The following is a 27,626-nucleotide window of genomic DNA, read 5'->3' on the forward strand; positions in this document are numbered from 1 at the left end:
TGATCTCCTTTAGGATGGACTGGTTGGATCTCCTTGCAGTCCAAGGGACTCTCAAGAGTCTTCTCCAACACCATAGTTCAAAAGCATAAATTCTTCGGCGCTCAGCTTTCTTTATAGTCCAACTCTCACATCCATACATGACTACTGGAAAACCATAGCTTTGACTAGACAGACCTTTGTTGGCAAAGTAATGTCTCTGCTTTTTAATATGCACATGCTGCTGCTGCTGCTAAGTCGCTTCAGTTGTGTCGGATTCTGTGTGACCCCAGAGACAGCAGCCCACCAGGCTCCCCCGTCCCTGGGATTCTCCAGGCAAGAACACTGGAGTGCCATTTCCTTCTCCAGTGCATGAAAGTGAAAAGTGAAAGTGAAGTTGCTCAGTCATGTCCAACTCTTATCGACCCCATGGACTGCAGCCTTCCAGGCTCCTCCATCCATGGGATTTTCCAGGCAAGAGTACTGGAGTGGGGTGCCATTGACTTCTCCAAATATGCACATGCTGCTAAGTCATTTCAGTTGTGTCCGGCTCTGTGCGACCCCATAGATGGCAGCCCACCAGGCTCCCCCGTCCCTGGGATTCTCCAGGCAAGAACACTGGAGTGGGTTGCCATTTCCTTCTCCAATGCATGAAAGTGAAAAGTGAAAGTGTCTGACCCTCATCGACCCCATGGACTGCAGCCTTCCAGGCTCCTCATCAATGGGATTTTCCAGGCAAGAGTACTGGAGTGGGGTGCCATTGCCTTCTCCAGAATATGCACATAGGGATGCGTAATTAACTTCTGGAGTCCCCCTCCTGTGCTTAGCACCAAAAGTTGCTCCAGATGATTTTCTGTAGATTCTGATGTTTCGATTTCTACTCTCCACCCCAGATCTCCCTGGAAAGCTCAGAGAGGTTAGGTCACTTGCCCCAAATCAAGTGGTAGCTATGGTAGGCTTTAACGGAGACAGCCTAGCTCTGAGCCCTGGCTTTTACTTGCTCTGTGGGATTTGTGCTGTACCCTTTCCCATATCTACCAGCAGGAGGCACCAGAGGCCAGACTGTAGCTGCTTGCTCCTCTGCATGGGGAGGGCAGAGTCAGGGTCTGAGACTCTGGTTTGTTTGTTTTTTTTTAATTGAAGGATAATTGCTTTACAGAATTTTGTTGTTTTCTGCCAGACCTCAATATGAATTAGCCATAGGTATACATATGTCCCCTCCCTCTTGAACCTCCTCCCCATCTCCCTCCCCACCCCACCCCTCTAGGTTGATACAGAGCCTCTGTTTGAGTTTCCTGAAACATACAACAAATTCCCATTGGCTCTCTGTTTTGCATACGGTAATGTTAGTTTCCGTGTTACTCTCTGCATACATCTCACCCTCCTCCCCTCTCCCCGTGCGCATAAGTCTGTCCTCTATGTCTGTTTCTCCATTGCTGCCCTGCAAATGAATTCTCCACTACCATCTTTCTAGATTCCATATATATGTGTTAGTATATAATATTTATCTTTCTCTTTCTGACTTACTTCACTCTGTATCATAGGCTCTACTTTCATCCACCACATTAGAACTGACTCAAATGTGTTCCTTTTTATGGCTGAGTAATATTCCATTGTGTATATGAACCACAACTTTTTTGTCCATTCATCTGTCAACGGACATCTAGGTTGCTTTCATGTTCTAGCTATTGTAAATAGTGCTGCAATGAACAGTGGGGTACATGTGTCTTTTCAGTTTTGGTTTCCTCAGGGTATATGCCCAGGAGTGGGATTGCTGGGTCATGTGGTGGTTTTGTTTGTGGTTTTTTAAGGAATCTCCATACCGTCTTCCATAGTGGCTGTATCAATTTACATTCCCACCAACAGTGCAGGAGGGTTCCCTTTTCTCCTGAGACTCTGATTTTTGCCTTCGTCATATCCACCATGCAGCAGCTCAGCTTGTCCAGACTCTCACAGATGTGCAGGGTCCAGCCCGCTGTGTGTCCCCAGGCTGGGGCCTGTTCCTCTTTGATCCAGAGACTGAGTGTGCATGCTAAGTCGCTTCAGTAGTGTCCGATGCTTTGCAACCCTATGGACCATAGCCCTCCAGGCCCCTCTGTCCATGGGATTCTCCAGCCGAGAATACTGGAGTGGGTTGCAGGGCCTTCTCCATGGGATCTTCCCAACCCAGGGGTTGAACCCTCATCTCTTGTGTTCCCTGCTTGGCAGGCGAATTCTTTACCATTAGCACCACCTGGGAAGCCCAGAGACTGAGAGGTAGAATCGTATCCTCTTTTCAGAGAGGCTGTGATCTCCCGGAAGCGGCTGGGCTGCAATGGACTGGGCCCCTCAGACCTGCCTGGGAAGCCCTTGGCAAGGCTGGTGGCTCCACTGGCTCCTGACACCCAAGGTAAGGGCTGGGAGCTGGGCAGGGGCAGGGAGGGACTGTGGCCCCTGCTCCCCAGACCATACCTGTCTTCTATCCCTGTCTCCATCTCTCTGTCTCCTTCTTTCTCTTGCTCTGTGTTTCCAGCAAACCCATCATCTAATTCTCTCCCTATTGTGCTACTAACCTCTCTGAGCCTCAGTTTCCTGATCTGTAAAATGGGAACAACAGAACCTGCCTTGAGGGGGTGTTGCTTGTGCTGGTGGTTAGATGGGCTGAAGTTGTCACGCTCTCTGTCACTCTCTGTTTTTCTTTCTTTTCCTCTCCATGCCCCCTGTCCGCATGTCTCTCTGCTTCGTGTCTCAGTCTCTCTAGGTCTCTGTCCTCTGTCTCGAGGTGGAAAGTGCACAAGACTGGGAGTCAGGAGACCTGACTTGCTGTGTGATCTTGGGCAAGTCACTTCCCCTTTCTGGACCTCAGTTTCCCATCTGTAAAATAGGGGTGCTCAGCCTTAACCTGCCTCCCTCCATCCCAGGGTTGCTGGGAGGATCATGAGAAGGTTGCCAAGAGCGGGGGTTTCCTTCTACGCAGGGGTTGTTGCTGTGGTCATTTTTGTCACTGCCTCAGGACCCATCTCTCTGTCTCTCTGGGTCTCTGGGTCTCTCTGTGTCTCTGTCCCAGCCTCTCCCTGTCTGTGTCTTCGTCTCCCTCCCTGGGTCCTGGCTCAGTACCTCTGAGCCTCACTGGCCCCACGGGACCACCTCATTGCCCTCTCCCCCTCAGTGCTGGTCATACCGCTGGTGGACAAGGAGGCCGGGGCTGTGGCAGCTGTCATCTTGGTAAGAGCAGTTGTGGGTGGGATGGGGAAGAGAATAGGGGAGGAAGAAAGGGGGGGAGCACAGGACGGAGCTGGGGTGTGTGTGTGTGTGTGTGTGTGTGTGTGTATGTGTGTGTTGAACAGCAAGTTGGGGTGGAGATGGGGGAAACGCAGGTCTGGGAGGAGTCTGGGAGGAGCCCTCTGCCCTACCTTGAATGGGCAGGATGAAGCTGCCTGCCCATCAGCAACTTGTGGAGGGATGTGCGAGCCCCATCTGGACTCTTACCTGGTGGAGCCTTGACACAGCTCTGACCAAGACATCCTTCAAGACGGGTTGGGGGCAGTGTCCCAAGAGGCCATGCATGCAGCCAAGTGGGAAAGGACCGAGTGACACTGAGGAGGGATGTGCAGACACCACCGACTGGACTGAGAAATGTGGGAAAGCCAGTCAGAGATGGGGGTGACTGGAGCTGGGAGGCTTGAGGAGAGGAGGCCCCCGGAGCAGGGCTGCCTGGGAAGGCGTCCAGCCCCAGCCAGACCCACATCCGAGACTGGGACAGATGCCAAGCAACAGGGCGGGCTTCCTGGGGCGGGTGACTGGAGGGGAGGGGGCCTCAGCTGGAAGGAGGGTCGCTGCTGGGTGGAGGGAGTTGGGCCGGCGGCACCCAGAGCCAGGGCCCCTCCTGCTCTCTGCTGCCCCCTCGCGGAGCTCCCCGCTTTCGGCTCCCCCTGTGGGGTTGGGTGAGCTTTGCGGGGTCCCGGCTCTGTGTTTCCTCCAATCTCTTAGGACTGGACACAGGTTTTGAGGGTCCGTGGGGAAGTGCACCCTCAAAATCTGTGTCCAGTCCTTAGAACCGAAGGGTTAGCGCCCTCAAATCGCCGTTATTAGGGATCGACTTCCGCGGAGGGGACCACCGCCTCGGTTAAGGGCGCGGACAGATAAATGAGCCGGTCTCGGAGCGCCCGCCGGGGGACTCCTCCCGAGCTCATTAAAACGAAATTAAAGGTTTCCGAGGCGCCTGACCTTTCCCGAGCTGCTGGCGGGGGAGGGCGATGGGCGCGGGGGGCGGCCACGGGGAGAGGAAGGAAGGGACACTTGGCTTGGTCTTCTCGGAGCCCCATCTGCCTGATGGAGGGGGAGGCGGCCCCCTTGGTTTCTCCCGCAAGCTGCTCCGCCACCCCCAGCTCCTGTTCCCGCAGGGAAAGGATCTGCCGTTGGCACCCAGCTCTCAGCGCCGCTTGCTTCCCTCCTCTGGTCCCCATCTGTCCCAGAGCTGGTCGCTTGGAGGAGGACCTGGGTTAGGCACGCTGTGCAGAGGTGGGGCGTGGGAGGCGATGGCTTGGTCGCCCACCTCTGTTGAGGGAAAGGGGTCTGGGGTGCCAAGTTCCTAGAAGGACTTCCTGTGTCGGGGGCTGTGAGGGCTGGGCTAGTAAGGAAGCAGCTCCTACAATGGCAAGATGCTTGGAAGGTTGTTGTCTTGTGGACAGGAAGAAGGATGATTGCTGTGAGCGCTGTTCACCGTGGCTCATGTCTGACCAGGAGTTCAGGCTTCAGCCTTCTCCTGGGGGTAGGAAAGGCTCTGTGTGTTGGCAACGGGGATTGGTCAGATCACTTAAATTTATGGCACCCAAGCAAAACTCTGCTCTGGGCCCTGCCTGCCCCAGGACAGGTGCTGAAGCAGAGAGAGGAGTCAGACTCATTCCTGCCTTCTAGAACCTCAGTCCCGGGGAAGGCAGGGCCACCCTCAGACCACTACTGGCCAAATGAAATAATGCTGGAGGGCCAAGGGGTGCCTCACAGTGGAGACTTTGGGACGTGGCGGGAGGGGGAACAGGCAGAGAAGAAGGGATAGGATATTCTAGGACCAGCATGAGCCGAGTCAGGGTGATGGAGTGTGGAGGGGAAGAGTGTGACACAGCAAGGCTGAGGAGTGGGGTGCGTGCTGGTGAGCAGGATGCTACCTGTGGCTGCCAGGAGTTCCTGACTGCTGTCTGCTCACCTCCTCAAACACCCTGGGCAGTGAGGAGCTCTTGAAAAGTATTTGGATTATTTGCAATCTTCCTCTCCTCCAAGCCTGGCCCTTCCTACTCAAGTTGAAATGTTCTTCTCCAGGACATCCCCTCCCCAGAGCATACAGGTCTGACACATCCTGTCTGGCTGATCCTGTCCGGCTGCTCCATGCCCCTCCCTGCCCTATGCTCCTGGGGCCACAGGATCTCACATCCTCTGAGAGACAGCATAGGCATCCCCAGACCTCGCCACTGCTGCCAGATCCCAAGGACTAAGGTTCTAGAGGGTAAAGGGAGTACCCAGGGCAGATCACTTGGGAGGGCTGACTCACCAGCTCCTCCCTTAACAAGCCCCATTCCCCTCTCTGGGTCTCTGCTCTTGTATTCATCATCCCTCCATCCATCCACTCACCCATCCATCAATTGAAGGCATATTTCTTGAGCACCGCCAGGCACTGTGCTATGCGAACATAGCAGCAGTGACCGAGACAGACCAGACGGGCCCTGCCTTCACAGACTACACAGTCTGGAGGGGTGAGGGCACTGGACATTAAACAAATGAGCAAAACAAAGAGAGAACTGCAAATGATGGCAAGTGACAGCAAGGAAACCTGGGAGCCCTGCAAGGAATATTGGGGCCTGATAGAGATGGGGTCAGCAGAGGGCTCTCTGAGGGACATGCCGTCCTGCGCAGAGCTCTGGGCTCCTGCAGCTCGCAGCTTGGGTGACTTGATTGCAGATTCTTTGCAGAGTCTTTGGCTCTGCTCTTCGATTCTGGGATAATAAGTCCCATTGAGGAGCAGGGAGCCTTTGGTCTCTGGCATTTGATGTGTGATTTGTGCCCACTCTTTCTCTGAGCTGTGCCAGCTGTACCAGTTCCTTACTTGGGGGAAGGGGTGTCCTTTAGCTCTGTTGAACTTGGTGAGGGGGTGGGCCTTTGCTGGGCTTTCAACCTTCTCTGCCGCCCTGGTCCCTACTCCTGAGAGCTCCCACTGGGTCGTAGACCCGCCCCCTAGTTAGCAAGAGTAGGTACAATTGTGCGTTCTGTTGGTGGGCAAGGAGCCGTGTGTGTGTGTGTGTGTGTGTGTGCGTGCGTGTGTGTGTGCTGATTATGTTTGCTTATCGGGAGGGGGCAGGGATGGGCAGAAGCGTGTGCATGGCTCTCCAGTATGTGAACTCAAGTATCCTGTGTACAGGTGTGAATGCGCACGTGTGCATGGTAGTCACTGTGAGTGTGTGGATGTCTTTGCACTGTGTATGTGTGCAGGTATGCACATGCCTGATATCTCTATGGGACAGTGTGTGTGTGTGTGTGTGTGTGTGTGTGTGTGTTGGGGGGCACTGAGGGTCTCCATGAAAGTGTGCCCTGTGTTTGTGCACGTGGTGGCTGGGATGGGCGGAGGCAGCCCACGAGGCATGCAGGGAGGGGCAAGCCCAGCAGGTGGAGAGGACTCAATGATTCCTTCCTTCCCTCCAGCCCTCTGAGGCTCGTTCAACCTCCCAGCTCTGACCTGGGACCAGGCTATTTTGCCAACCCCACAGCCCTAGAGGGGTCCCAACCTTCCTTTTTTCTGAGAGATGAGTCCAGGTGGCAGGAACAAGAAGGATGTCCTCCCCCATCTACTAATAGTAAAATGCCAACATGTTTCTGTAAACCATATGCAAATGAGCCATGCTCCCAGCCCCTTTCAACAACCTGTCTTATGGGAATCATAGATGGAGCCTCATCTGGAGCCTAACCTTCCACACCATTGGTGGCCCAGGCCTCTTCCGGGTCTTCCTGCCTCGAGTATTGCTCTGTCCAGTTCTCCCTACCTCGTAGACCATGGTCTGCAGATGCTAAAGTCTGCCCTGAATCCCCAGTACAACCAAGTTAAAGTCCAATTCCTTAGCCTTGCTCTCCCCCTGTACCACGGACGGCACCCCTGCCTGGGTCCTCAGCTCCTCATACCACCTACTACCCAGCAGCCTCCTGCCTGCAGCATCCTCTCTGGGCTCTGCTTGTCTTCCCAGACTTCAGTGCCAGTTTTGGAAGCTCCCCAGGTGCCCTCCCCCTCTGAGCTCCCACAGCCTTTAAGTTCCCACCCAGTCAGTCTGCCCTCTTCTTCCCCAGGTATGAAGTTCTATACCCCCCTCCATCATATCGCCCTCCTCCATCCCCCCCACCCCCCCAGCCAGGCTGTGAGCTTCCTGAGAACCTGCTGGTCTCCTCCTCTCCATCTGCTCCTGGCAGGGGACCTAGAACAGAGGCAGGCAGGCAGGGGCTGCTGAGTAGTGGGGGGGATGAAGGAGGGGACCCCAGTGCAAGCACTGTGGGAAGTCCCGCAGGTGGTGAGCAGCTCTGAGTAGGTGTCCGGAAGCTGGTGACGCAGGTGGGGAGCTTTGCTGTCAGGGCCTGCAGTGCAAACCACCGCCCCCACCATTTTCTTCACCAAGCACCCAAGCAGAGGTGGGAGAAGAGACTTCACAGAGGATGAAAGATGGGCGGAGGGGACTCCAGGTGGCTGACACAGAGAAGTTGGAGAGGGACAGGACAAGGGGTGGGGTGATGAAGATGGATCTAGAGAGGGGAAGATGTGGGCAGAGAAAGGGAGGGAATGGGCAGTGCTATCCCAACTTTGCCATTTTCTGCTCTGTGACCTTGGGCAAGTCACTCAGCCTTTCTGGGCCTTCCGTCTGAAAGATGGAAGCTTGACTTACAGGCTGGTGAGAATCACATGCAAGGCAAAGTACCTTGTCACTCCATTCATTCATTCCTTCATTTATCCATCCATTTTCCCGAGTTCTTTAGGCACAACAGATGTATTGTACATGGTGGGCTTCTTCCCCTATCCCAGACTTAGGGTTGGCTCAAATCCCAACTCAGAAAGGATGGAGCTGGGAGGCTGAAGTTAATAATACTGATTCTATCATCAGGGCCTGAAAAGCTCCATAGACTGAGAGATGCAGAGGGGGTCCAAGGTCACCCCCTGTCCCTCACTATACACCTGGCTTGTGCTATAGATGGAACAGTGGCTGAAAAGTCAGAGATCAGAAAAGTTCCACTTCTTTGGATTAGCCCTTGAAAGCTTCCTGGAGGAGGGGATTTCCCAGCCATCTGCTTGGTCCGAGGATGGACTTATCATTGAGGCCACAGACTGGAGTGTGTATGTGTTGGTGGGGACAGGTGTGTGTCAGGCATAGGGAGGGCGCTCTGGTAGAGACAAGAGGCTAGGGGAGGTCACAGCTGGTTCCCCTCTCTCTCCCCTCCAGGTGCACTGTGGTCAGCTGAGTGACAATGAGGAGTGGAGCCTGCAAGCCGTGGAGAAGCATGTAAGTGGGGGTAGGGCTGGGGTAGGATGGGGGATGGGGGCTGCTGAAGACCCTCATCACAGCTGATGGGAAGATGATCTGGCCAGGGAGATGGACAGAGCTGGGTTCCAGGGTCGCACTTTTGGGCTGTGTGACCTTGAGCAAGTCACTTAAGCTCTCTGAGCCACAGTTTTACATCTGAGAATCAGGATAAGGATAGCACTGACCTACTTAGAGTACTAGTGATATTAGGCGAGTCAGATACTTTGCCACCTGACTCATTTGAAAAGACCCTGATACTGGGAACGATTGAAGGCAGGAGAAGGGGACGACAGAGGATCAGATAGTTGGATGGCATCACCGACTCAATGGACATGAGTTTGAGTAAACTCTGGGAGTTGGTGATGGACAGGGAGGCCTGGCATGATGTGGTTCATGGGGTTGGGGAGAGTCGAACACGACTGAGCGACTCAACTGAACCGAAGAAGGAATATCTACATAATGATACTGAGGCTCTTCCTTGAGATTATGATTTTGTGACTTTAACAAGAACTCAACGACAGTGACTCCCCATGGGTTCTAGAGACAGAGCAATCTGACCCTGTTCTTGCCTTGGAAGAGTCTCGGGGCTAGGGGTGGAGACAAACCCAGTATTTATCTGATCATGGACCGAGGGACTCTCCGGGGAAAGAGGGAGCCCACTGGAGTGTGGGGGTGGAGGGCGATGGCACCGCAGGCAGAGGGAACAGCTCAAACCAAGGCTAGAGTCCCAAGGTGGCGAGGGCGATAAAGGTGGGAAGTGTGGCTTGCTGACCGCTCCGCCCGCCCCAGACCCTGGTGGCCCTGAAAAGGGTGCAGGCCTTGCAGCAGCGCGAGTCCAGCGTGGCCCCGGAAGCGACCCAGAATCCTCCGGAGGAGGCAGCGGGAGACCAGAAGGGTGGGGTCGCATACACAGACCAAGACCGAAAGATCCTGCAGCTTTGCGGTGAGGACCTGGCCGCTGCGGGGAGGGGCGGGGCGCGAACCTGTGAAGGCGGAGCCACGGGTGGGAAGGTCCGTGGGTGGGCGGGGCCTGCGGCTGGGGCGCGGCCGGGGGCTGGCTGGGACAGCAACTGAAGAAGAGATCCTGAACTGGGTGGGAGGTGGAATTGGAGGGTGCACGCCCTTGGGGGAAATCTGTGGGCCCTCTGTCTGACTCCTGCCCCGCCATCGCAGGGGAGCTCTACGACCTGGATGCATCTTCCCTGCAGCTCAAAGTCCTCCAATATGTGAGTCCCTGTGCCCCTACCACTGTGTTCCTCCCGGAACGGAAGTCCTCTTGAGCTTCCATCTCAGTACAGATTCAGATGTCCTCTCTTCTCCACTTACCTGCGAGCCTCAGAAAGGCAAAGGGTGGGGAGTGGGGATCTCCCAGATGCGAGGTCAGCCCCTCGCTGTGTCCCTCCCTCTCAGCTGCAACAGGAGACCCAGGCATCCCGCTGCTGCCTGCTGCTGGTATCCGAGGACAATCTTCAGCTCTCCTGCAAGGTGAGGGCCCAGAGCCACTGTGGGGCAGGGAGAGGGACCTGGGTCTCTGAGAGGAAAAACCTTGTCTGTCCTTTAACCAGCCCACGTCGTTCTGCCCATCAGGTCATTGGAGATAAAGTACTGGAGGAAGAGATCAGCTTTCCGGTGAGTCCTGTGTCTGTCCCCTGTGTTGGAGTCTGCAGAAGCAGTTAAAGTGGACCAGGTATTCCTGGGATCTGCCCATTGAGACTGGAATCTACTAGAATCTCTTGGAATCTGATGGAATTATCTGGACCTTCAGATCTACTTAGAAACGTTATGAGAGATCACAACCTCTCATGATCAGGATCCCTTAAGAGAAATCACTCACAATCTACAGAAAGGTTTACTTGGGGCCAGGTCACTTCTGTTGAAGTATCTCTGGGCTTGGCTCTCTTAGAATCCATTAGGATCAGTGAGAATCCTTGGATTCTGCTTTTTTCTCTCCTAGTTAGGGAAGACCCTTAAGTCCTTCATAGGGGATTCTGGTCAAGAGCCTACTCCCCCCACCCCCCACCCCCACTCTTCAATGTTGACTCCATCCACGATTTGGACTGACTGAAGAGGTAGTTGAAACTTCCAGACTTGATGAGGGGAGAGGTCTCACATGGCCTGATCTTGGGAAGAGTTGGGCCCTGACTGGCTCTCCGTACTCCCTCAGTTGACCACAGGACGCCTGGGCCAAGTGGTGGAAGACAAGAAGTCTATCCAGCTGAAAGATCTCACCTCCGTAAGCCATGGCCTGGCTGGACCAGGGGAGGAGACAGGGGAGAGCCCTCTGCCCAGTCCCCAGGGCCAGGTTCTCTGGGCCTGGGCAACCTAGGAATAGGGGAGACAAGACCCGGGAACTTTCTCCTAGCCCACCCTGTGTCATAGCACTTCCCACCCTGCCTGAGCCCTTCAGACCCTCCTGTTGCAGAGTGTGGTGGAGGGCGTGGGAGGGAAGCATGTTCTTCCTTCCCTGCCCTGACTTGCCTCCCCTCTTGCTTCTCCTTTGCAGGAGGATATGCAACAGCTGCAAAGCATGTTGGGCTGTGAGGTGCAGGCCATGCTCTGTGTCCCTGTCATCAGCCGGGCCACTGACCAGGTCGTGGCCCTGGCCTGTGCCTTCAACAAGCTCGGAGGAGACTTGTGAGTCTGGGTGAAGGGATGTGGGTCAGGAGATGGAGCTGAGAGGCTGGGCGGGACTTGACTCGGGTAACAGTGTAGGAAGGGTACTGGGCAGGGGGTGATATTCTAGCAGTGGTGGGTTGAATGGTTTGTCTGTGTAAGAGATTGAGATTATGAGAGCAATAGACCCTTATTGCTGCTCCACTGGGCTTTGTAAAATCATGCTGAGGTCCAAACAAGTTCCCCTTCTCGTTTCTACTTCCTACAGTTTGGATTATCCATGTTTTGGTACTGGCCTTCCCCCGACTTGCCATCCCTGTATTAGCATTTCTGCTGGTAACTGATGGAGGAGCGATGTGCTCTAGGATGGGTGAACTCTCTGGGACCCCCAGAACATCACTGACGTTGTGGACAGTGGCTCAAGGGAATAGGCATGACGGTGGGGCTAAGCTGAGGCTCTTCAGAGGCATTGATAGGCAGCTGTAAGAATCATGTGAAACAGAAGGGTGGGCAGGACAAGAGTCAGGTACACAGGCTTAGTCAGGAAGTATGTCTCAAGAACTGAGGTCAGATTTGGGGTATGGAAGTGGTATCACAGATTTCATGTTCCTGCACCAACTCATTAATTGCTGCCTGAAGCATTGTATTAGTTTAGTGAGAAACAGTGCTGTGATTAGCCACATCTGTCCTGGGGGCACATTCAGGATGTGAATGCTGCCACACTTGGTCCAGCATGCCCAGCAGTAGGGAGTAGTGGGCAGGTGAGGGGTTGCATTCTGATTCCAGGATGCAGAGATGCCGGGGTCCAGCCCCGGCAGGATCCAGGGAATTCAAAGGGGAGACAGCTTCGGCAATCAGGATACGATAGAATTAAAGATATAAAAAGTGGTTAAATAAGGATAGCTCAGTGAGAAAATTCAGTGGAGAAAAGAGGCTGAATAACTTGGTTTACGTGGAAAGCCAATAAAATTCCAAGACAAGGAATTTGCATCACCTACGTAGGCTGCAGGCGTCCTCCCAGTCTCCCGAAGGAGAGGAGACACTAAGGCCTCCCTGGTCAGATCTTAGAAGCCCAGGCAAAATTAGTAGGCTTGACGAGCCTCCACGCTCCAGATGGGAATTCAGCCAGAAGGTGAGAGAAAGAACGACATGGGGAGACCAAAGCTTCGGTGAACAAGGCCCGCACTTTATTTTCCAAAGTAGTTTTTATACCTTAAGTTGTGCATAGAGGATAATGGGGGAAGGGGTAGAGTCAGCAGTAAGCCAGGCTTTCTTCCTGCAAACTTATCATATGCAAAAGTTTAGGTGATTTACATCATCTTCTGGCCAGGAGGACTGTTAACATTTTATGATCCTTTCTTCAGAAAACTTATTTTTCTCTAAAGGTGATTATTCTAAAGTCAGGCGCCACCCTCCAAAAGCATTAGATAAAGTTGCATTCCAACAGGGCAAAGGTGTGGTGGGCTATAACAAGAAAAGAATTAACTCAAGGGTCCAAGGTTATAAACATTAAAGCTACTACTTACATTCCTATACACCAATTATATTAATCAGTACACTCCCAGGGACACAGTAGGTAAGGGATATGGAAACTTAGCAGAAACATTGGCCCAACAAGTGAAAAACCTTTCACCAATACAATTTCTAATCAATCTTTTAACTGCTCAAAGGAATCTGTATTTAGACATTTTGAACATCTCATGCCTCTCACAGTTGGGAGGCTGTGAACAATCACATGTGGCTGGAAGAACCTGTTCAGGCAGGCTAGAGGACCTCCAAAGGAGTTTGTGGGTTGAAACACTTGTCACACACAGGAACTTTATTAATTGGAGCTGTAAGTTAACTCTTATTTCAGAGAGAGGTGGTGGGGGACAGCCCCCTGTAAAGTCAGAGGTGTAGGTGAGAGCACAAAGCAGTAAAGTAGGCAGACTCTGGTTTTGGGGGTAGATGCTCTAGAATTTCCAGGGGGACTCCTGAGGCTCAATCCCGCCTTTGCGTATGCCAAGCCTCCTTCCTCATGACCTTTGCCACGGGTGGAGTTCCTCACTCTGGCGCCTGGCACAGAGAGATGCTGACAAGATGCTTGGCCCCTGGGGCCCAAATTGGCAAGCTGGGTTTGAGGCCTCAGAGCTCCTGCAGGAAGTGGAGACTGGAGATGTTGGGACTAGAGAGGGGTCAGAAGCCCAAGGATAGTGTCTGCAGGGGTGGAGCAGAGATCTGGGAGTCAGGTCTGAGTAGCAGGACCTGCCAGCCTGGAGGCCTGGGGAAATGAAGACAGGAACAAGGCAGGACTAATTGAGGCAGGGAGGATGGGGGTCTGTGTCATGGGGAATGGTGAGCATCCTGGTGTGGGAGTATTTGTGCCACTCAGTGAGCACACATTGAATACCTAGTGTGTCTGACCCTGTGCTGGCTGGATGGCCTTGGGTAGGCCTTTTGGGAGGGAGAGTGCAGAGTGGGAAGTCCAGCAAGGGTTGTGGCCTCTGGCTGCCAGCCTGGGTTCTGAGATGGTCCTGGACCTGGAGGAGAGGAAATAGAAGGGAAATGAGATGGGAACTGGGTGACAGCCTTGAGGCTCAGGGCAGAGACAAGGTCATCTCTAGGTTCCACATCTTTCAGGGAGTAAGTGCTGAATAATTGCATGAGCCAAGGTGGTGCTCAGCTCAGAGCAGGCACTGTAGAGAAGCATCCTGGAAGCCTGAGAACATCCCTTCATCTGGGAGTGCGATGAGGCTGGTGGCAGAGGAAGAGGTACATTTAAGACTTTAGCAGACACTTTGCAAACATCTCCCCCGTACCAGGCTCTGCATTGGATAGGGGGTGATACAGTCAGAGTTCAAGACTGGCTTCAAGACTTGATGTTTATTTTTAGGGCACAGAGCGGGGACGGTGGGAAAGGTATTCTAGGCAGAGCGAACAGTGTGAGAAAAAGCATGAAGGTATGAAAGAGCCTGAGGTTTTCTCAGAATGATGAGCATCTTACTGTGGCTGAGGCTGAGATGCCCATAGAATAGGGGAGAGAGGTGGGTGGGACCAAATGAAGGGGCCTGAAATGGAGTGGGAAGGAAGGTGGGGAGACAGACACAGCACCGTGGGGATTGGGGTCTAGACCCGAATCACTGGATGGCAAGCATGAGTGGGGGATACCCCAGCAGAGAGGAGTGCTGCAGGTAGCCCCCAAATGGGGAGGGGTCTTGGCAGGGAAATCTGGGGCTGAGAAATGGTCAGAGTCTCTGAGGAATACTCCATCTCCCTGTGATCCCCATCCAGAGAGGCTTACCCACGTCCACAGCCCAGGTCCCGCCCCAGCCCAAGTCCCACAAAGCTCCCTGGTGATAAATCATTGGGTGGCCAGATTGAATGACCTCCTCAGGACTTCAGGCCCATCTTGTCTGATGCCCGCCAGCTCCATGAATATGATATGGGCACTGCCCTGCCCACAACCACCTCAGGACTTGTGGAGGCACCAAATCGGGGCCTGCAGGTTCCAGGGAATGGAGGACAGTGTAGGAGCTGGATGAGACAGGGCAGTGCCACCGCCCCTCCCTGAGGTTGGGGGAGAGGGGCAGGAGAACACATTGCCTGCGGTTGGGCGAGTCTCCAGTCTGAGGGGAAAGACTCAGCCTCAGTCTGGGTAAATCTGAAGTCAGAGGAGGGAGACTTTGAGAAGTTTCTGGCTTTGAGAAGCAATAGTCTGAGGAGGAAAACACATTTGGGGCAGAGGAGGATTAGAGCCCACTCCCTAGAAGCCCCCCAACTCTGAGGCGGAAGCTGGCCCAAGCCGCCTGGGTGGTGAGCGGCCCCAGCAGAGGAGGGTGAGGTGAGCTGGTGGGTTTCTGGGTGGGCTTTCTGGAGGGACGGAGGTGAGGCGGAGTGGGGAGAGCAGTCTGTGGTCTGTCCCTCTGCGGCGACCCCCACCACCCGACCCTGGCAGGTTCACAGACCAGGACGAGCACGTGATCCAGCACTGCTTCCACTACACCAGCACAGTGCTCACCAGCACCCTGGCCTTCCAGAAGGAGCAGAAGCTCAAGTGTGAGTGCCAGGTGCGTGGCCTGCCTTGACTGCTCTCGGGGGCCAATTCCCCCAGCTCTCAGCCCCAGAGAGTCATCCACAAGGGAAAAGCCCATGGGTTTTGGGGCCAGTGGTGGGGAGACTACCTAGGCCCCTGGAAGTCTCTTAAAGAGGAGAACTGGAGCTCTTCAGGATGGCACCTCTGGCTGCAGGCCCAGTATGCGATCGCCCTCTAGTGTTCGGATTGGGCATCACAACAACATCTGGATGGCTAGAGTCCAAGGGGACCGAACACAGGATGCTCAGGTTTCCTGCTCACCCTCCCTGTGACTAGAACTCCCACTCCTTCCCTTAGAGCCAAATGATACAATTAGACTCTCTCAGTCTCCGGCTTGTCCCGCGAGCCCTAGGGAAAGAATGAGAAGACCCTCAGGCTGACGGAGGCAGGGGGCTGGAGAGGGTGAACCCCTGCAACCTGATTCCCTGTGATCTCCTTTTTCTCCATTCCAGGCTCTTCTCCAAGTGGCGAAGAACCTCTTCACTCATCTGGGTGAGTGCACTGCCCTCCTCCATGCCTGGCTATGGGGTGGGAGTCGGGGGACTGGTGTTTCGAGGAGGGGAGGCAGGCAGGCTTGTCAGCACTCCAGCCTGGTCTCACCACAGTCCCCCATGCTTCTCCCTCCCGCAGATGACGTCTCCGTGCTGCTCCAGGAGATCATCACAGAGGCCAGGAACCTCAGCAATGCTGAGATGTGAGTGAATCCACCCAGGAGTAGGGAGAGAGAGAGAGAGACCCTGGCCCTCAGTCATCACCTCTCTTTTCCTCCCCTCTTTATTCCCCCCTCTGTTGTCATCGTAATTTATTTGGCTTGCACAGCATGGGGGATCTTAGTTCCCCGAGCAGGGACTGAACCCACGCTCCCTACATTGGAAGCATGTCGTCTTAACCACTGAACCACCAGGGACGTCCCCTCCATTGCCTTCCTGTGGGACCCATGTCTTGCGTGATTTTTTATTTCATGCTTGTGGCCCTCACTAGATTGTAACATCCGATGACAGCAGGCACGCTGCTTGCTTTGCAGGCCGTGGGTCCTCAGCTCTTAATACAGTGTCTGACTGAGCGACTTCACTTTCACTTTTCACTTGCATGCATTGGAGAAGGAAATGGCAACCCACTCCAGTGTTTTTGCCTGGAGAATCCCAGGGACGAGGGAGCCTGGTGGGCTGTCATCTATGGGGTCACACAGAGTCGGACACGACTGAAGTGACTTAGCAGCAGCAGCAGCTGGTACATGGTAGGTGCTAGCAAAAAAAAAAAAAAATTATCCATCTTAACTAATGTCTGGAGTCGGCTAGCCCTGAGGAGAGTCTCACCATAGGTCACTCCCTCCCGGCCTCGGAAATCTAGGCTTCACCTCAAGTCCTGAGATTTGAGGGGTGGTCACAGAGGGGTGTCAGGGCCCTGTGGACCAATGCCATCTCTCCACAGCTGCTCTGTGTTCCTGCTGGATCAGAACGAGCTGGTGGCCAAGGTGTTCGATGGGGGCGTGGTGGAAGATGAGGTGAGGCAGGGCTGTGTGGGGGGAGGGTGTGGCCGTGGTCCTGGGGGCCAGGAGTCCTCGGGGGAGCAGGCCCTACGTTTGATCGTCCGCTCTGTGACCGGCCACTAACCCTTCTCTCAACTCCATTCCTGCCCCGGCAGAGCTATGAGATCCGCATTCCCGCTGACCAGGGCATCGCGGGTCATGTGGCGACCACCGGCCAGATCCTAAACATCCCAGATGCTTACGCACATCCGCTTTTCTACCGAGGCGTGGACGACAGCACCGGCTTCCGGACGCGCAACATCCTCTGCTTCCCCATCAAGAACGAGAACCAGGGTGCGGGTTGTGGTGGCTCCGGAAGAGGGCCGGGGCGGGGCCTGAAAGGATGGGGCGGAGCCGAGCAGAAGGTCCACAAGCCGTCTCTACCACCCTAGCATCCCCGGGCCGAAGGGATGGGGTTTCCCAAGCCTGTGATGTCCCTTGAGGATACCCTGGGAGGACAGATCATCAGACACGTCCACTGGCTCATCTTAGCTCCTCTTTGGTCCCCAGAGGTCATCGGTGTGGCCGAGCTGGTGAACAAGATCAATGGACCATGGTTCAGCAAGTTTGATGAAGACCTGGCTACAGCCTTCTCCATCTACTGTGGCATCAGCATTGCCCATGTGAGCGGGACAGGGGCAGGCCCATGCAGGACCCTCTGTTCTCCTCTCCACAATGGCCCTCCTTGCTCTGTCCAGATGGGTTTGCGCCCGCCCCTGGGGCTCAGAGCCCTGCTGCTGGGTTGCTGTGCAGTCTTCAGTACCTACTGGTCACTTCTGGCCTCAGTTTCCCATCAGAAAATTGGGGATACTATTTCCAATCCTGTCCAGTTAGCCTCCTAGGACTATGTTTTATTTCCCCCTTTTCCGAAAGCAACCTCAACCTGAGCCCCTGTTTAGCTTCTTGTGGGGATTGTTGGGTCTCATTGTCCATAACTGGCAGCTCTGACCTGGGAATCCGACCCGTAGATCCTTAACGCTATCCCCCCTCCTTGCTTCTTTTTCTCCATTAGGGGCCTCAGGCTCCATCACTGAAGCTGGGGCAGGCTCAGGAGAGCATGCAAAGTGCTAAATCAAGTGCTAAGAGGCCCTGGGGAGGAGGAGTGAGGGCAGGTCTGGATGAAAGTTGGAGAGGGCTCCTTACTCTGGGCTGGACCTTGAAGGCTCAGACTAGGCCCAGCATGGGACAGGAGTTGGGGGAGGTTCTATCTGATCCCTTTGTCCTGGTCCTGGGTATTTCACAGCCACCTTGCTTGAGCCCTGTCTTTCCCTCTCTCCCCCACAAGTCCCTCCTATACAAGAAAGTGAATGAGGCGCAGTATCGCAGCCACCTTGCCAATGAGATGATGATGTACCACATGAAGGTGAGCCCTGCACAGAGCTTCTACCCTCCTTCTCAGGCCCCCAGGGTCCCCTGTAGTCCCCCTGTTCCTCCCCTAGCTCCATGAATCCTCTGGTGCCCAGGATCAGGCTGGGCTTTCAGATCACCCTCTCTTGAAGATAAGAGCAGTGCCTGGGCTTTTGCTCTCCTGCTCTCCTTCGGGGCAGCCTCTCTGCAAAGCAATTTCTGGTTCAGCCCCAAAGCTGGCAGCAAGACTCAGCCCAGCGGAGAGCATGGTTCACCCAGGTGTTCCCCATGTCCAGGGATAATTCCCATCCTGGGACTGCTGACAGCTGGGAAGCCCACTCAGGGTCCTCCTGCAGCTCCCTTATGTACAGTGGTCCTGCAGTCCTAGGCAGTTCCATCCCCAGACCCTGTGCAGGACAAGCTGTCTGGAACTTTAGTTCAGAGTATGTGATGGTCATTGTTCATTTGAACATTTCGTCTCCTCTGTGTCCAAACCAAATGGCCCCAGACTTTGTGGCTGGGGTCAAAACTGTAGCAGGAAGGATTGGCTCTGGGATGGTCCTCCCCAAAGAAGGAATCTTTGAGTTATTGTCTGTGGAAGGCCGCCATGGTGTCAAGAAAGGCATGGTGTCAACAAAGGCAGAGAACACCCTTTGACAAGGAGAGGCGGTTACAGATGAGGGTGGGCCCAGGCAAGGAGGCGCAGTAGGTTGGCTGCAGGATGGCGAGGGGAGCATGGTGTTCTCCTGCCCAGTGACAACCCATGGAAGACCCAACTGGGGTGCATTCTAGTGGGAGGTCCCCGCCACTGTGGGCATTTGAGGTTGAAGATGTTGGATGGGGTGGAGGCTGTCTTCTGATGCCCTGGCTGGTCCCCTCCAGGTCTCTGATGACGAGTACACCAAACTTCTCCACGACGGGATCCAGCCTGTGGCTGCCATCGACTCCAACTTTGCCAGTTTCACATACACTCCTCGCTCTCTGCCTGAGGATGACACTTCCATGGTGAGCTGGCTCACCCTGCCTGACTGTGGAGGACGGACAGCCAGAGATGGAAGTTAGATGTGCATAGGAAATTCCTGGCAGGACCGAGTCATCAAGAGATGGAGGGGGCATGTGGTCTGCCAGCGTGGGCCACAGGGCCTGCCAAGGGGCTGGACTGGAACCAACGATGGCCTCAGGATTGGCATCTCCATCCCTGTTTTTCTAAGACTTTGTGGGAACTTGGTTCCAAGAGTTCTTAGATCTCCTGTTTCTAAGTTCATGGCTCCAAGAATGCTTGGCTGTACCATTTTTTGGTTCTCAAGTTTAAAAGTTCTAAGACTCCAACATTTTGGAGGCTTCAAGAAGGGCCAAGGTAAGGGGAGTGGGGTGCATCTTGAAACTGACAGTCTCTCTGATCCCTCCTTCTGCTCTGTCCAGGCCATCCTGAGCATGCTGCAGGACATGAATTTCATCAATAACTACAAAATTGACTGCCCGACACTGGCCCGGTGTGTACGCCCAGCCCTCCGCTCCGTGTGCCAGCAGCCCCGTCTCTGCCTCCCTTTGCCCTCTGCTCTCACATCCATTGCTCCCTGTGCTCTGGGAAGGACCTCTGAGGATGTCTAGGGGAGGCCCAGACTTGTAATGGTGGGAGGATCCACCAGTGAGAGGCAATTCACAGAACCTTGAGAAAAGGGAGGGAATGGGGCAGGACAGAGCCTGGAGGGCTTGCTGGAGGAGGAGAGCCTGAGGCCCATGTGCTGCCTTCTCCCCACCCCCAGGTTCTGTTTGATGGTGAAGAAGGGCTACCGGGATCCCCCCTACCACAACTGGATGCACGCCTTTTCTGTCTCCCACTTCTGCTACCTGCTCTACAAGAACCTGGAGCTCACCAACTACCTCGAGTGAGTGGCTGCCCCTGTGCCCATCTGGCAGCTGCTGGGGTCCCCTTCCTGGAGACAGAACTGCACCTCCTGTGCGGCAGACTTTCCAGCATTGCCTCACAGGATCCTCTTAACAGCCCAGTGTGAAAGGTACAAGGCCTTTTTCCAAGATGGGGACGCAGGTTCCTGAGCCCCTGTGCAGGTGGTTCCCGGACATGTGTGGTCAAGAGCTCAATCACTGACCACGGAGCAGTTTCCCTTCTTATAGCCATCTCCTCCAGCTGGCCCTCCTGTGGAGGAGGGAGCTGTGGCTCACCTCCGTGTCCTCTGTCTCCTCCCAACCAGGGACATGGAGATCTTTGCCTTGTTTATTTCCTGCATGTGTCACGACCTGGACCACAGAGGCACAAACAACTCCTTCCAGGTGGCCTCGGTGAGACCCTGCCCTCCTCACAGTGGGCACCCTCCCCGGGGTGTCTGGGAGCCTCACCCCTCCAGCCTGAGGGGTGGTGGGAGCTCATGAGACCAGGAGCTGGTTGAGAGACAGGAGGAGGCTCTCCCAGGCTATGGGAGACGCAGGAGTGCTGAGGGGGTGGGAGGAGCTGGGCTGTTCTGTGCCTAATATGCCTCTGGATGTCAGGAGTGATGGAGTTTTCTTTGGTTTTTCCAGAAATCTGTGCTGGCCGCGCTCTACAGCTCGGAAGGCTCTGTCATGGAGGTACCACCATTCTGCCCAGTATCCCCATCCCCATTGTCCCTTTAAGGCCAATGACTTATTAACATGAAGCTAGACTGTGGCCCGGCTCCTCCCCATGCCAAGCCCTGCTTTCCACCCAGACTGGGAGAGCTGCAGCACCCCCAGGGCATGTCTGACTCTTGTTCCTGATGAGCTTGGAAGGGTACCCATGTGGCTGGGGGTGCCAGTCAGGCTGCAGGTTCTGCCCGAGCCCAGGTTTGCCCAGGGAGGCCTTGTAGTTAGCCTGTTTCTCTTTGCATGTCTAAGGACACCCTGTGAAACCCCCTCTGCTCCCAGCTTGGCATGGGCTCCTTGTCCCGTCATGCTCAGTTTTGCCTGAGACTGATTTGTGTCTGCCCACCCCCAATGGAGCTCCTGGAGGCAGAAACAAAATTGGAGACATCTCTGAGTTCCCTGCATCTGGCACAGGGCTTGGCATGAGTGGAAACCAAACTTTCAAGGTTGCCTTGCCCCACTCTGCCCCCAACAACACCCCTCTGGAACTGCTCCTGCTTGCACGCCCCCAGAGACGAGGGACTCGCTTCCTCCTGGGAGGCCTGGTGGCAGCCTGTCTCCTGCCCTCCACGCCCTGGGCTGAGTCGGCTCCTCCTCTGAGTGACAGCCCTTCAGCGTCAGAAGACAGGGGTCTTGCCCTCGCCTCATCACTGCCCTTCCCTGTCAGCATACAAATGTTTCCTGCATGAATTAGTGTCGAAGACTCCAAGGGATCATTTCAGATTCATTCCAGCTTGAGAGGCCCTCAGAGCTCACCTTATCGTGTCCGTCCGACTGACAGCTGAGGAATCTGAGGCTCAGACATGGCCAGGGACTTGCCCAGGGTCATATGGAGGGTCGAAACAGAGCACAGAAAGGGAACTGGCCCCCAGCCCTCGACTCCCCAGTTCTGCCTGCTCTGCTCAGTTTGGGGGCCAGGGCTAGGCTGGCTTGCTTCCTCCCTTGGGGTCAGTGAGAAGGAGCAGCCCCACCCCAGCTGGGCCCCTACCACGCCTCTCCCCACAGAGGCACCACTTCGCTCAGGCCATTGCCATCCTCAACACCCACGGCTGCAACATCTTTGACCACTTCTCCCGGAAGGTGATGGGGCTGGGGGTGGGGGGCAGGGAGTGGGAGCTGGGAGCTGGCCTGATGTGGGAGAGGTAGACCCGAGGGGTGGAGGTTCCTGAGGTTTAGGGGAGTAGGGGATGGGGTGTCTGGGCCTTGACCCTGTACCCCCACCCCCACCCAGGATTATCAGCGCATGTTGGACCTGATGCGGGACATCATCTTGGCCACAGATCTGGCCCACCACCTCCGCATCTTCAAGGACCTCCAAAAGATGGCCGAAGGTGCCTGCCTCTAGCCTGGGTCTCTAGATCGGGGAAGGACCACCAAGAGGGGAACTCGCCTGGAGGGCACCCCCAGGGTTCAGACCCATCCCTTCCAACATCAGCCCACCAGGCAGACCCAGCTCTGCATCCCTGGCTCCCATCCAGGGTGCTGAATTCCCTGTGCCACTTTGGGATGGGCCCTGGGGCCTTGCTCTCAGGGACCCAGGATGCTGGGTCCCTCTCCTTGACCCTGTTCTCTCCCCGACAGTGGGCTATGATCGAACCAACAAGCAGCACCACAGCCTCCTTCTCTGCCTCCTTATGACCTCCTGTGACCTCTCCGACCAGACCAAGGGCTGGAAGACCACGAGGAAGATCGCGGTAAGTGCCACTCCTTGGGAAGGCGCAGGCTGTACACCCTGCCTGGCTCTGTGTGGCTCCTGCAGCCTGCACGCCCTCCCAGTGCTGAGCTCAGCCTGTGGGGAAGACAGAAACCCAGACCACCTCAGGTGACAGTGGAGAGATTGAGAGAGGGGACTGGACTCACTGGGGGGTCACCCAGCAAATCAGTGAGTGGCTGGTGGAAGACGGGCCAGAACCCAGCCACCGTCCTCCTCCCAGGCGAGGGATGGTGAGGACGGGTCCTGAGGTCCCAGTGCCGCAGTTTGCCCCCTTGGGAATGGGCTATGGAGGAGCGTGGGCGGGTGGATCACACTCATAGGAAGTAATGAGAGTGTTGACCTTTCAGGAGCTGATCTACAAAGAGTTCTTCTCCCAGGGAGACTTGGTATGTGGGGTGCGACCTCAGGGTGCCCAGGTTGGGGGAGGGTTCCTAGCCTGGGCCCAGGAGGGGCTGGGTTAGCCTGATCCAGATGTTTCTGGAGCATGGAGAGGGCCAGACAGGCCTGACGACTTGATGCCTGCAGGAGAAGGCCATGGGCAACAGGCCGATGGAGATGATGGACCGTGAGAAGGCCTACATCCCCGAGCTGCAGATCAGCTTCATGGAGCACATCGCAATGCCCATCTACAAGTGAGTGAGCTCAGCGGCCTGCTGGGGACACTGCCCAGGGATGGTATGGGAGTGGGACGGGGCTGGCTGTGGCCATCACAGCAGACACAAGTGCTGCGCTGGCCTGGCCCTGCTCCACCTCATCCACTCCTTGTCTCTGAGCACAGCCGTCTCTTGCTTTGCCCCTAAATGTACCGTTTGCTTTATCCTTGGTCCCTTATGGAAAGAGATGCTCAAGCTCTCCTTGAGCTTCCAGTCTTAAGCCTCATGCTCTTGTGGAAGTTCTACCTGTGGTCCAGCCCTGATATTTCTTGCTGCTCCCAGTCTGCCTTCTGACCTCTAAACCTGCCTCTATCCACCCCCAGGCTGCTGCAAGACCTATTCCCCAAGGCGGCCGAGTTGTACGAACGCGTGGCCTCTAATCGTGAGCACTGGACCAAGGTGTCACACAAGTTCACCATCCGAGGCCTCCCGAGCAACAACTCGTTGGACTTCCTGGACGAGGAGTATGAGGTGCCTGACCTGGATGGCGCTAGGGCTCCCATCAATGGCTGTTGCAGCCTTGATGCTGAGTGAGTCCCTCCTGGGACCCCTCCCTGCCCAGGCCTCCTCCCACAAGCCTCCACGGGCCTGGCCGCACGCCCTGGGACCAGAGCCAAGGGTCCTGGATTCTAGGCCAGGACTTCCCACGTGACCCGGGCGAGGTCTGACCTTCCCGGGCCTCAGCTTTCTTGTCTGTATAATGGAAGACTTCAGCCTCACTGAGACTTTGTCACTTGTCCTCTGAGAGCACAGGGGTAACCAATGAGCAGTGGACCCTGCTCTGCACCTCTGACTGCACCTTGGCAAGTCCCCACCCTCCAGGCCACTCCTTCTCTGAGGCAGCTGGATGGTTTCTTCTGGGCCCCATTCCTGCCCTACCAGACCTGTGCCCTTTCCTGTGGGGGCACCCTCACTGGCTCCCAGGATCCTCAGGCAAGAACATGAGACATCTGAGTGGGCAAAGGGTGGGTCTTAGAGACAGTTATCAGCCTGGCTGGAGGACTAGAAGTAGCCATGGGACCACCTGTGGCCCAGAGGACTGCCTTTGTACTTATGGTGAGGACCGGGACCTGGGGATATAAGGGTCCCAGGAGGACACTGCCAGGGGGCCAGTGCAGTGCTCTGGGGAGAGGGGGCTCAGGAAGAGAGGAGGATAAGAACAGTGAGAAGGAAGGATCCCTGGGTTGGGAGGCAGGCCCAGCATGGGTCAGCCATGCTTCCTCCTGGCTGTGTGACCCTGGGCAAGTCCCTTCCCCTCTCTGCGAAACAGTAGGGTGAGACAATCCATTCTCTAAGACCCCTTTTAGATCCAAGTCCCCATAGTTCTGTGGAGTCCCAGGAGAGGCCACCGAGGGTCCCTGGCCCCCTTGGGCACAGAGCTGACACTGAGTCCCTCAGTGGCCCCCTGAGTATACCCCCTTAGCCGGAGCCCCTTCCCCATTCCTACAGCCAGAGGGGGACCTGGCCTCAGCCTGGCAGGGCCTCTCTCCTCTTCAAGGCCATATCCACCTGTGCCCCGGGGCTTGGGAGACCCCCTAGGGCTGGAGCTCTGGGGTCATCCTGGCCACTGGCTTCTCCTTTCTCTGTTTTGTTCTGTATGTGTTGTGGGGTGGGGGGAGGGGGGCCACCTGCCTTACCTATTCTGAGTTGCCTTTAGAGAGATGCGTTTTTTCTAGGACTCTGTGCAACTGTTGTATATGGTTCCGTGGGCTGACCGCTTTGTACATGAGAATAAATCTATTTCTTTCTACCAACCCTCCGCCACGGGGCTGTCTGCAGGCTTTGTGCATGAGGTTGTTGGTGGTGGGGAAACAGCATCAGGGAAGGCAGATGCCTTTAAGAACTCCCAGGCTACTGGAACTCCCATCCCTGCTGCCTAGCCCCTCTTCTGTGGGAGTCTTGGACCTGTTGGGGTACCCCCAGACCAGTCCTGTGCCAGATTCTGGGTACTGAGGTGGAGATGGCAGATGCAGAGGCCTGAGCATGAGGTGGTTGTTTGTGGACTGGAAATGGACAAATGAGAGACTGAAGCAATCAGGGAGGCTGCCTGCAGGAGGTGACCTGGCGCTCTTTCTAGACCCTCTGTCTGCTGGTCTACCTTAGTCATGCATGCCCTTACAGACAAGGCCTGAGCCTCTGAACCCTCTCCTAGCCACAGGGATACCTGTCTGTGTCCCTGTAAATCCAGCCAAAGGGGTAGCCCTGAGTCTGACTGTGTATCAAATACAGCCCTGGGTTGTGTCTGTGGGGTTGATTTCCCTGCTCTCCTGGCTGTGAGGTTTGCTTCTGCACAGACAGAGGGGCAGACTCCAGACTGGTGACCAGGAGGAAGCTCTGATTGGCAGTCTCCAGACCCCACGCCCACCTTGCCTGGAGCCCTCCCAACTTCTCTCCCTCTTCATTTCTCCCAGATGAGTAAAGGTTGGCATGTTAAGGGGCTGGGCACTAGGCTCTCCTTTCCTGGTGGGGGAGGGTTGGGAGGCAATGGTCCTGTGTTTGCCCACAATGGCCTCAGGGTATCGGCCTTGTCGGTTGACACGTCAGGGTGTCCAGGACCATAGAGCTTGTCTGCATCTCATGCCTGGCAGTTTATTCTGGTTTGGAATCTGTTTCTCTGGCTGAACGGTCCCAGGGCTTCTAGCCTGCCCGTGGGGCTGTGGGGTCCAGGCCCCTCCCCTGCTCAGCCTCTGCTTTGGGCCCCCTGAGTCTGTCCTCTCATAGCACAGACCCCAGGCCAGTCAGTGGGCCCCCAGGTGGGGGTGAGTCACTTCCTGGCTCCAGGCTGACAGAAGAGGATTACTCTAATTGTGCCCAGCTGACACCAGCGTTGGTGTGGGCTAACACAGGTGCCTGTGACCCTCGACCCTGAGAGAGAGAGAGAGAGAGAGAGAGAGAGAGTGTGTGTGTGTGTGTGTGTGTGTGTCCTCTTCCACAGGCCTTTGGGCAAAGTGGAAGCTCAACCTAGGTACCCACCCCTGAGCCTTCCTCTCCTTCCCCCTGTGCCTGCCCTCCCTCGTGGACATTTAATTCTGTTCAAGGCCCATGCTATGACACATCCCTCCTTTCCTCCGAATTAAACAACTCACAGATACCTTCTCCTGCGCTGCAGGACCCTATGCTGAGGCCCAGAGCTAAATTCATCCTCGACCCTGGTCTGGAGGGTCTAACAGCCTGGCAGGGGAGACACAGGCCATGATACCTATGGCCCCAGGCAGGGGCCTGAGAAAACCACAGCGAGGTTTGGAAGATGAGCAGGGGTTTTCCTGCGGGCAAAGGGGGCAAGGCACTCCTGGGAGAAGGAACTGCTCCTACAAACGCTGCTGCTCAGAGAAGGAGAGTGGCTGACACACGAGAATGGAGAGAGCTAAGGCCAGATCAGGGAGGGCCATGAATGCCAGATTGCGGAGTTCAGCTTGACTGTGGGCACTAGGAAATGGGGGCTCAGGCATGCATTTTAGAAGGTCCTGCAAGAAGATGAAGCAAGGACTGCAGGAGAGCAGTTGGGAGGGGATCATCCTAAAGTGGATGCTCAGTGGCCTAGGCTGGGCCAAGGAGGAGTTGAAGACACTTTGCACTCACAGAACTTGTGCTCAATTGGATGGGGGCGGAGGCAGGATTGGCAAGTGCCCTGGAAAAGGAACCTGCTCTTGAACAGCCCTGGGCAGCTGCTCAGGCACCACCCACCCGGGCCACCAGGTGCTGGGTGGAGTCTCTGGCAGGAGGTGAGTCCCCAGGGAAGATGGGTGGGGCAGCTGTTTGGGGGCTGCCAGGGGTGGGGGCCGGAGGAAGGTGGGAGGAGGACCCTGCTTCTGCAGAGCCTGCAGGCAGTTCTCACCCGGTTGGAGAATACAGGCCTAGGCCCCCCAGGGCTCCTGGTAACTGCCCTGCCCTCCAACTTAATGGTTTCATTTTACAGGAAACCACGATTCTGGGCATAGACAATATTATCTCGTTCTGCAGACTAGAAAGGTGAAGTCCAGGAGGTTAAGTAATCAGCCAAGGTTGGGATGTGAGCCTGACTCCTCTCCAAGGGCTCTTCTCTGGGATAGAGGAAGGAGATTCAGGAGCGTAAGGTCTCCGTCTGCCTCCTCAGGACTGTGGCAGGAAGGAGTGGTGAGCAAGTGGACTGGGGCCCCTGAGAAGGGTTTGGGATCAGCGCTGTGTGCCTGTGTGTTGCGGGGAGCGGGTGGGGCACATGAAAGGGCGTGAAGAGGCTGGTGGCGTGTAGCGCTGCTTATGGCCACCAGGTGGCGCCGAGCCCCCGCTGGCCTCACCTCCCCGGAGGTCTGAGAAGGGCAGGTGGCAGGTGTGTGATGGGGGCTAACCTCACTCCTGTCCACGCGCTCACTGACTGGGGTGATGAGTTCGCTGGAGGCCTTCGGGGTACAGGAGGGTATGTTGTGTGAGTAAAATATGCTTATAGACGGCACAGCCAGATTGTTCTCTGAGGGCGTACCAGACGGGAAGTACACCCTCAAGTTTGAAGACTGGCGGGGTAGACCCGAGAAAGAAGGTGTTGCTACTCCCTGACAAGATGGCTGCCACCCTCCATTCCTAAATCATCCCTGGAGAAACCATA

General features: G+C 55.6%; 1 protein-coding gene across 8 annotated transcripts in view; it reads left to right on the top strand.

Moving 5' to 3' along the window:
* Positions 1 to 24,802, top strand: part of PDE2A (phosphodiesterase 2A) — a 96,871-nt gene extending 72,069 nt beyond the window's left edge. For 4 of the 8 annotated variants that reach the window (XM_027562986.1, XM_027562988.1, XM_027562992.1 and 1 more), the window contains 27 exons: positions 2,256 to 2,365; positions 3,125 to 3,180; positions 8,421 to 8,480; positions 9,291 to 9,444; positions 9,675 to 9,727; positions 9,912 to 9,986; positions 10,089 to 10,130; positions 10,666 to 10,734; positions 11,005 to 11,135; positions 15,049 to 15,160; positions 15,639 to 15,678; positions 15,817 to 15,880; positions 16,618 to 16,690; positions 16,831 to 17,008; positions 17,225 to 17,337; positions 18,000 to 18,077; positions 18,944 to 19,066; positions 19,484 to 19,554; positions 19,828 to 19,950; positions 20,275 to 20,362; positions 20,600 to 20,647; positions 21,686 to 21,760; positions 21,912 to 22,011; positions 22,262 to 22,374; positions 22,742 to 22,780; positions 22,920 to 23,026; positions 23,371 to 24,799. In XM_027562986.1, the coding sequence (XP_027418787.1) occupies positions 2,256 to 2,365; positions 3,125 to 3,180; positions 8,421 to 8,480; positions 9,291 to 9,444; positions 9,675 to 9,727; positions 9,912 to 9,986; positions 10,089 to 10,130; positions 10,666 to 10,734; positions 11,005 to 11,135; positions 15,049 to 15,160; positions 15,639 to 15,678; positions 15,817 to 15,880; positions 16,618 to 16,690; positions 16,831 to 17,008; positions 17,225 to 17,337; positions 18,000 to 18,077; positions 18,944 to 19,066; positions 19,484 to 19,554; positions 19,828 to 19,950; positions 20,275 to 20,362; positions 20,600 to 20,647; positions 21,686 to 21,760; positions 21,912 to 22,011; positions 22,262 to 22,374; positions 22,742 to 22,780; positions 22,920 to 23,026; positions 23,371 to 23,581 (2,506 nt within the window). In that variant the 3' untranslated portion in view covers positions 23,582 to 24,799. Of the gene's footprint in view, positions 1 to 2,255; positions 2,366 to 3,124; positions 3,181 to 8,420; positions 8,481 to 9,290; positions 9,445 to 9,674; positions 9,728 to 9,911; positions 9,987 to 10,088; positions 10,131 to 10,665; positions 10,735 to 11,004; positions 11,136 to 15,048; positions 15,161 to 15,638; positions 15,679 to 15,816; positions 15,881 to 16,617; positions 16,691 to 16,830; positions 17,009 to 17,224; positions 17,338 to 17,999; positions 18,078 to 18,943; positions 19,067 to 19,483; positions 19,555 to 19,827; positions 19,951 to 20,274; positions 20,363 to 20,599; positions 20,648 to 21,685; positions 21,761 to 21,911; positions 22,012 to 22,261; positions 22,375 to 22,741; positions 22,781 to 22,919; positions 23,027 to 23,370 lie in introns of all 8 variants that reach the window. The other 4 variants (XM_027562990.1, XM_027562989.1, XM_027562991.1 and 1 more) reach the window with 2 other exon arrangements.
* The last annotated feature ends 2,824 nt before the right edge of the window (positions 24,803 to 27,626 follow it).

Source organism: Bos indicus x Bos taurus, chromosome 15 (assembly GCF_003369695.1).
Source record: "Bos indicus x Bos taurus breed Angus x Brahman F1 hybrid chromosome 15, Bos_hybrid_MaternalHap_v2.0, whole genome shotgun sequence".
Lineage (NCBI taxonomy): Eukaryota > Metazoa > Chordata > Mammalia > Artiodactyla > Bovidae > Bos > Bos indicus x Bos taurus.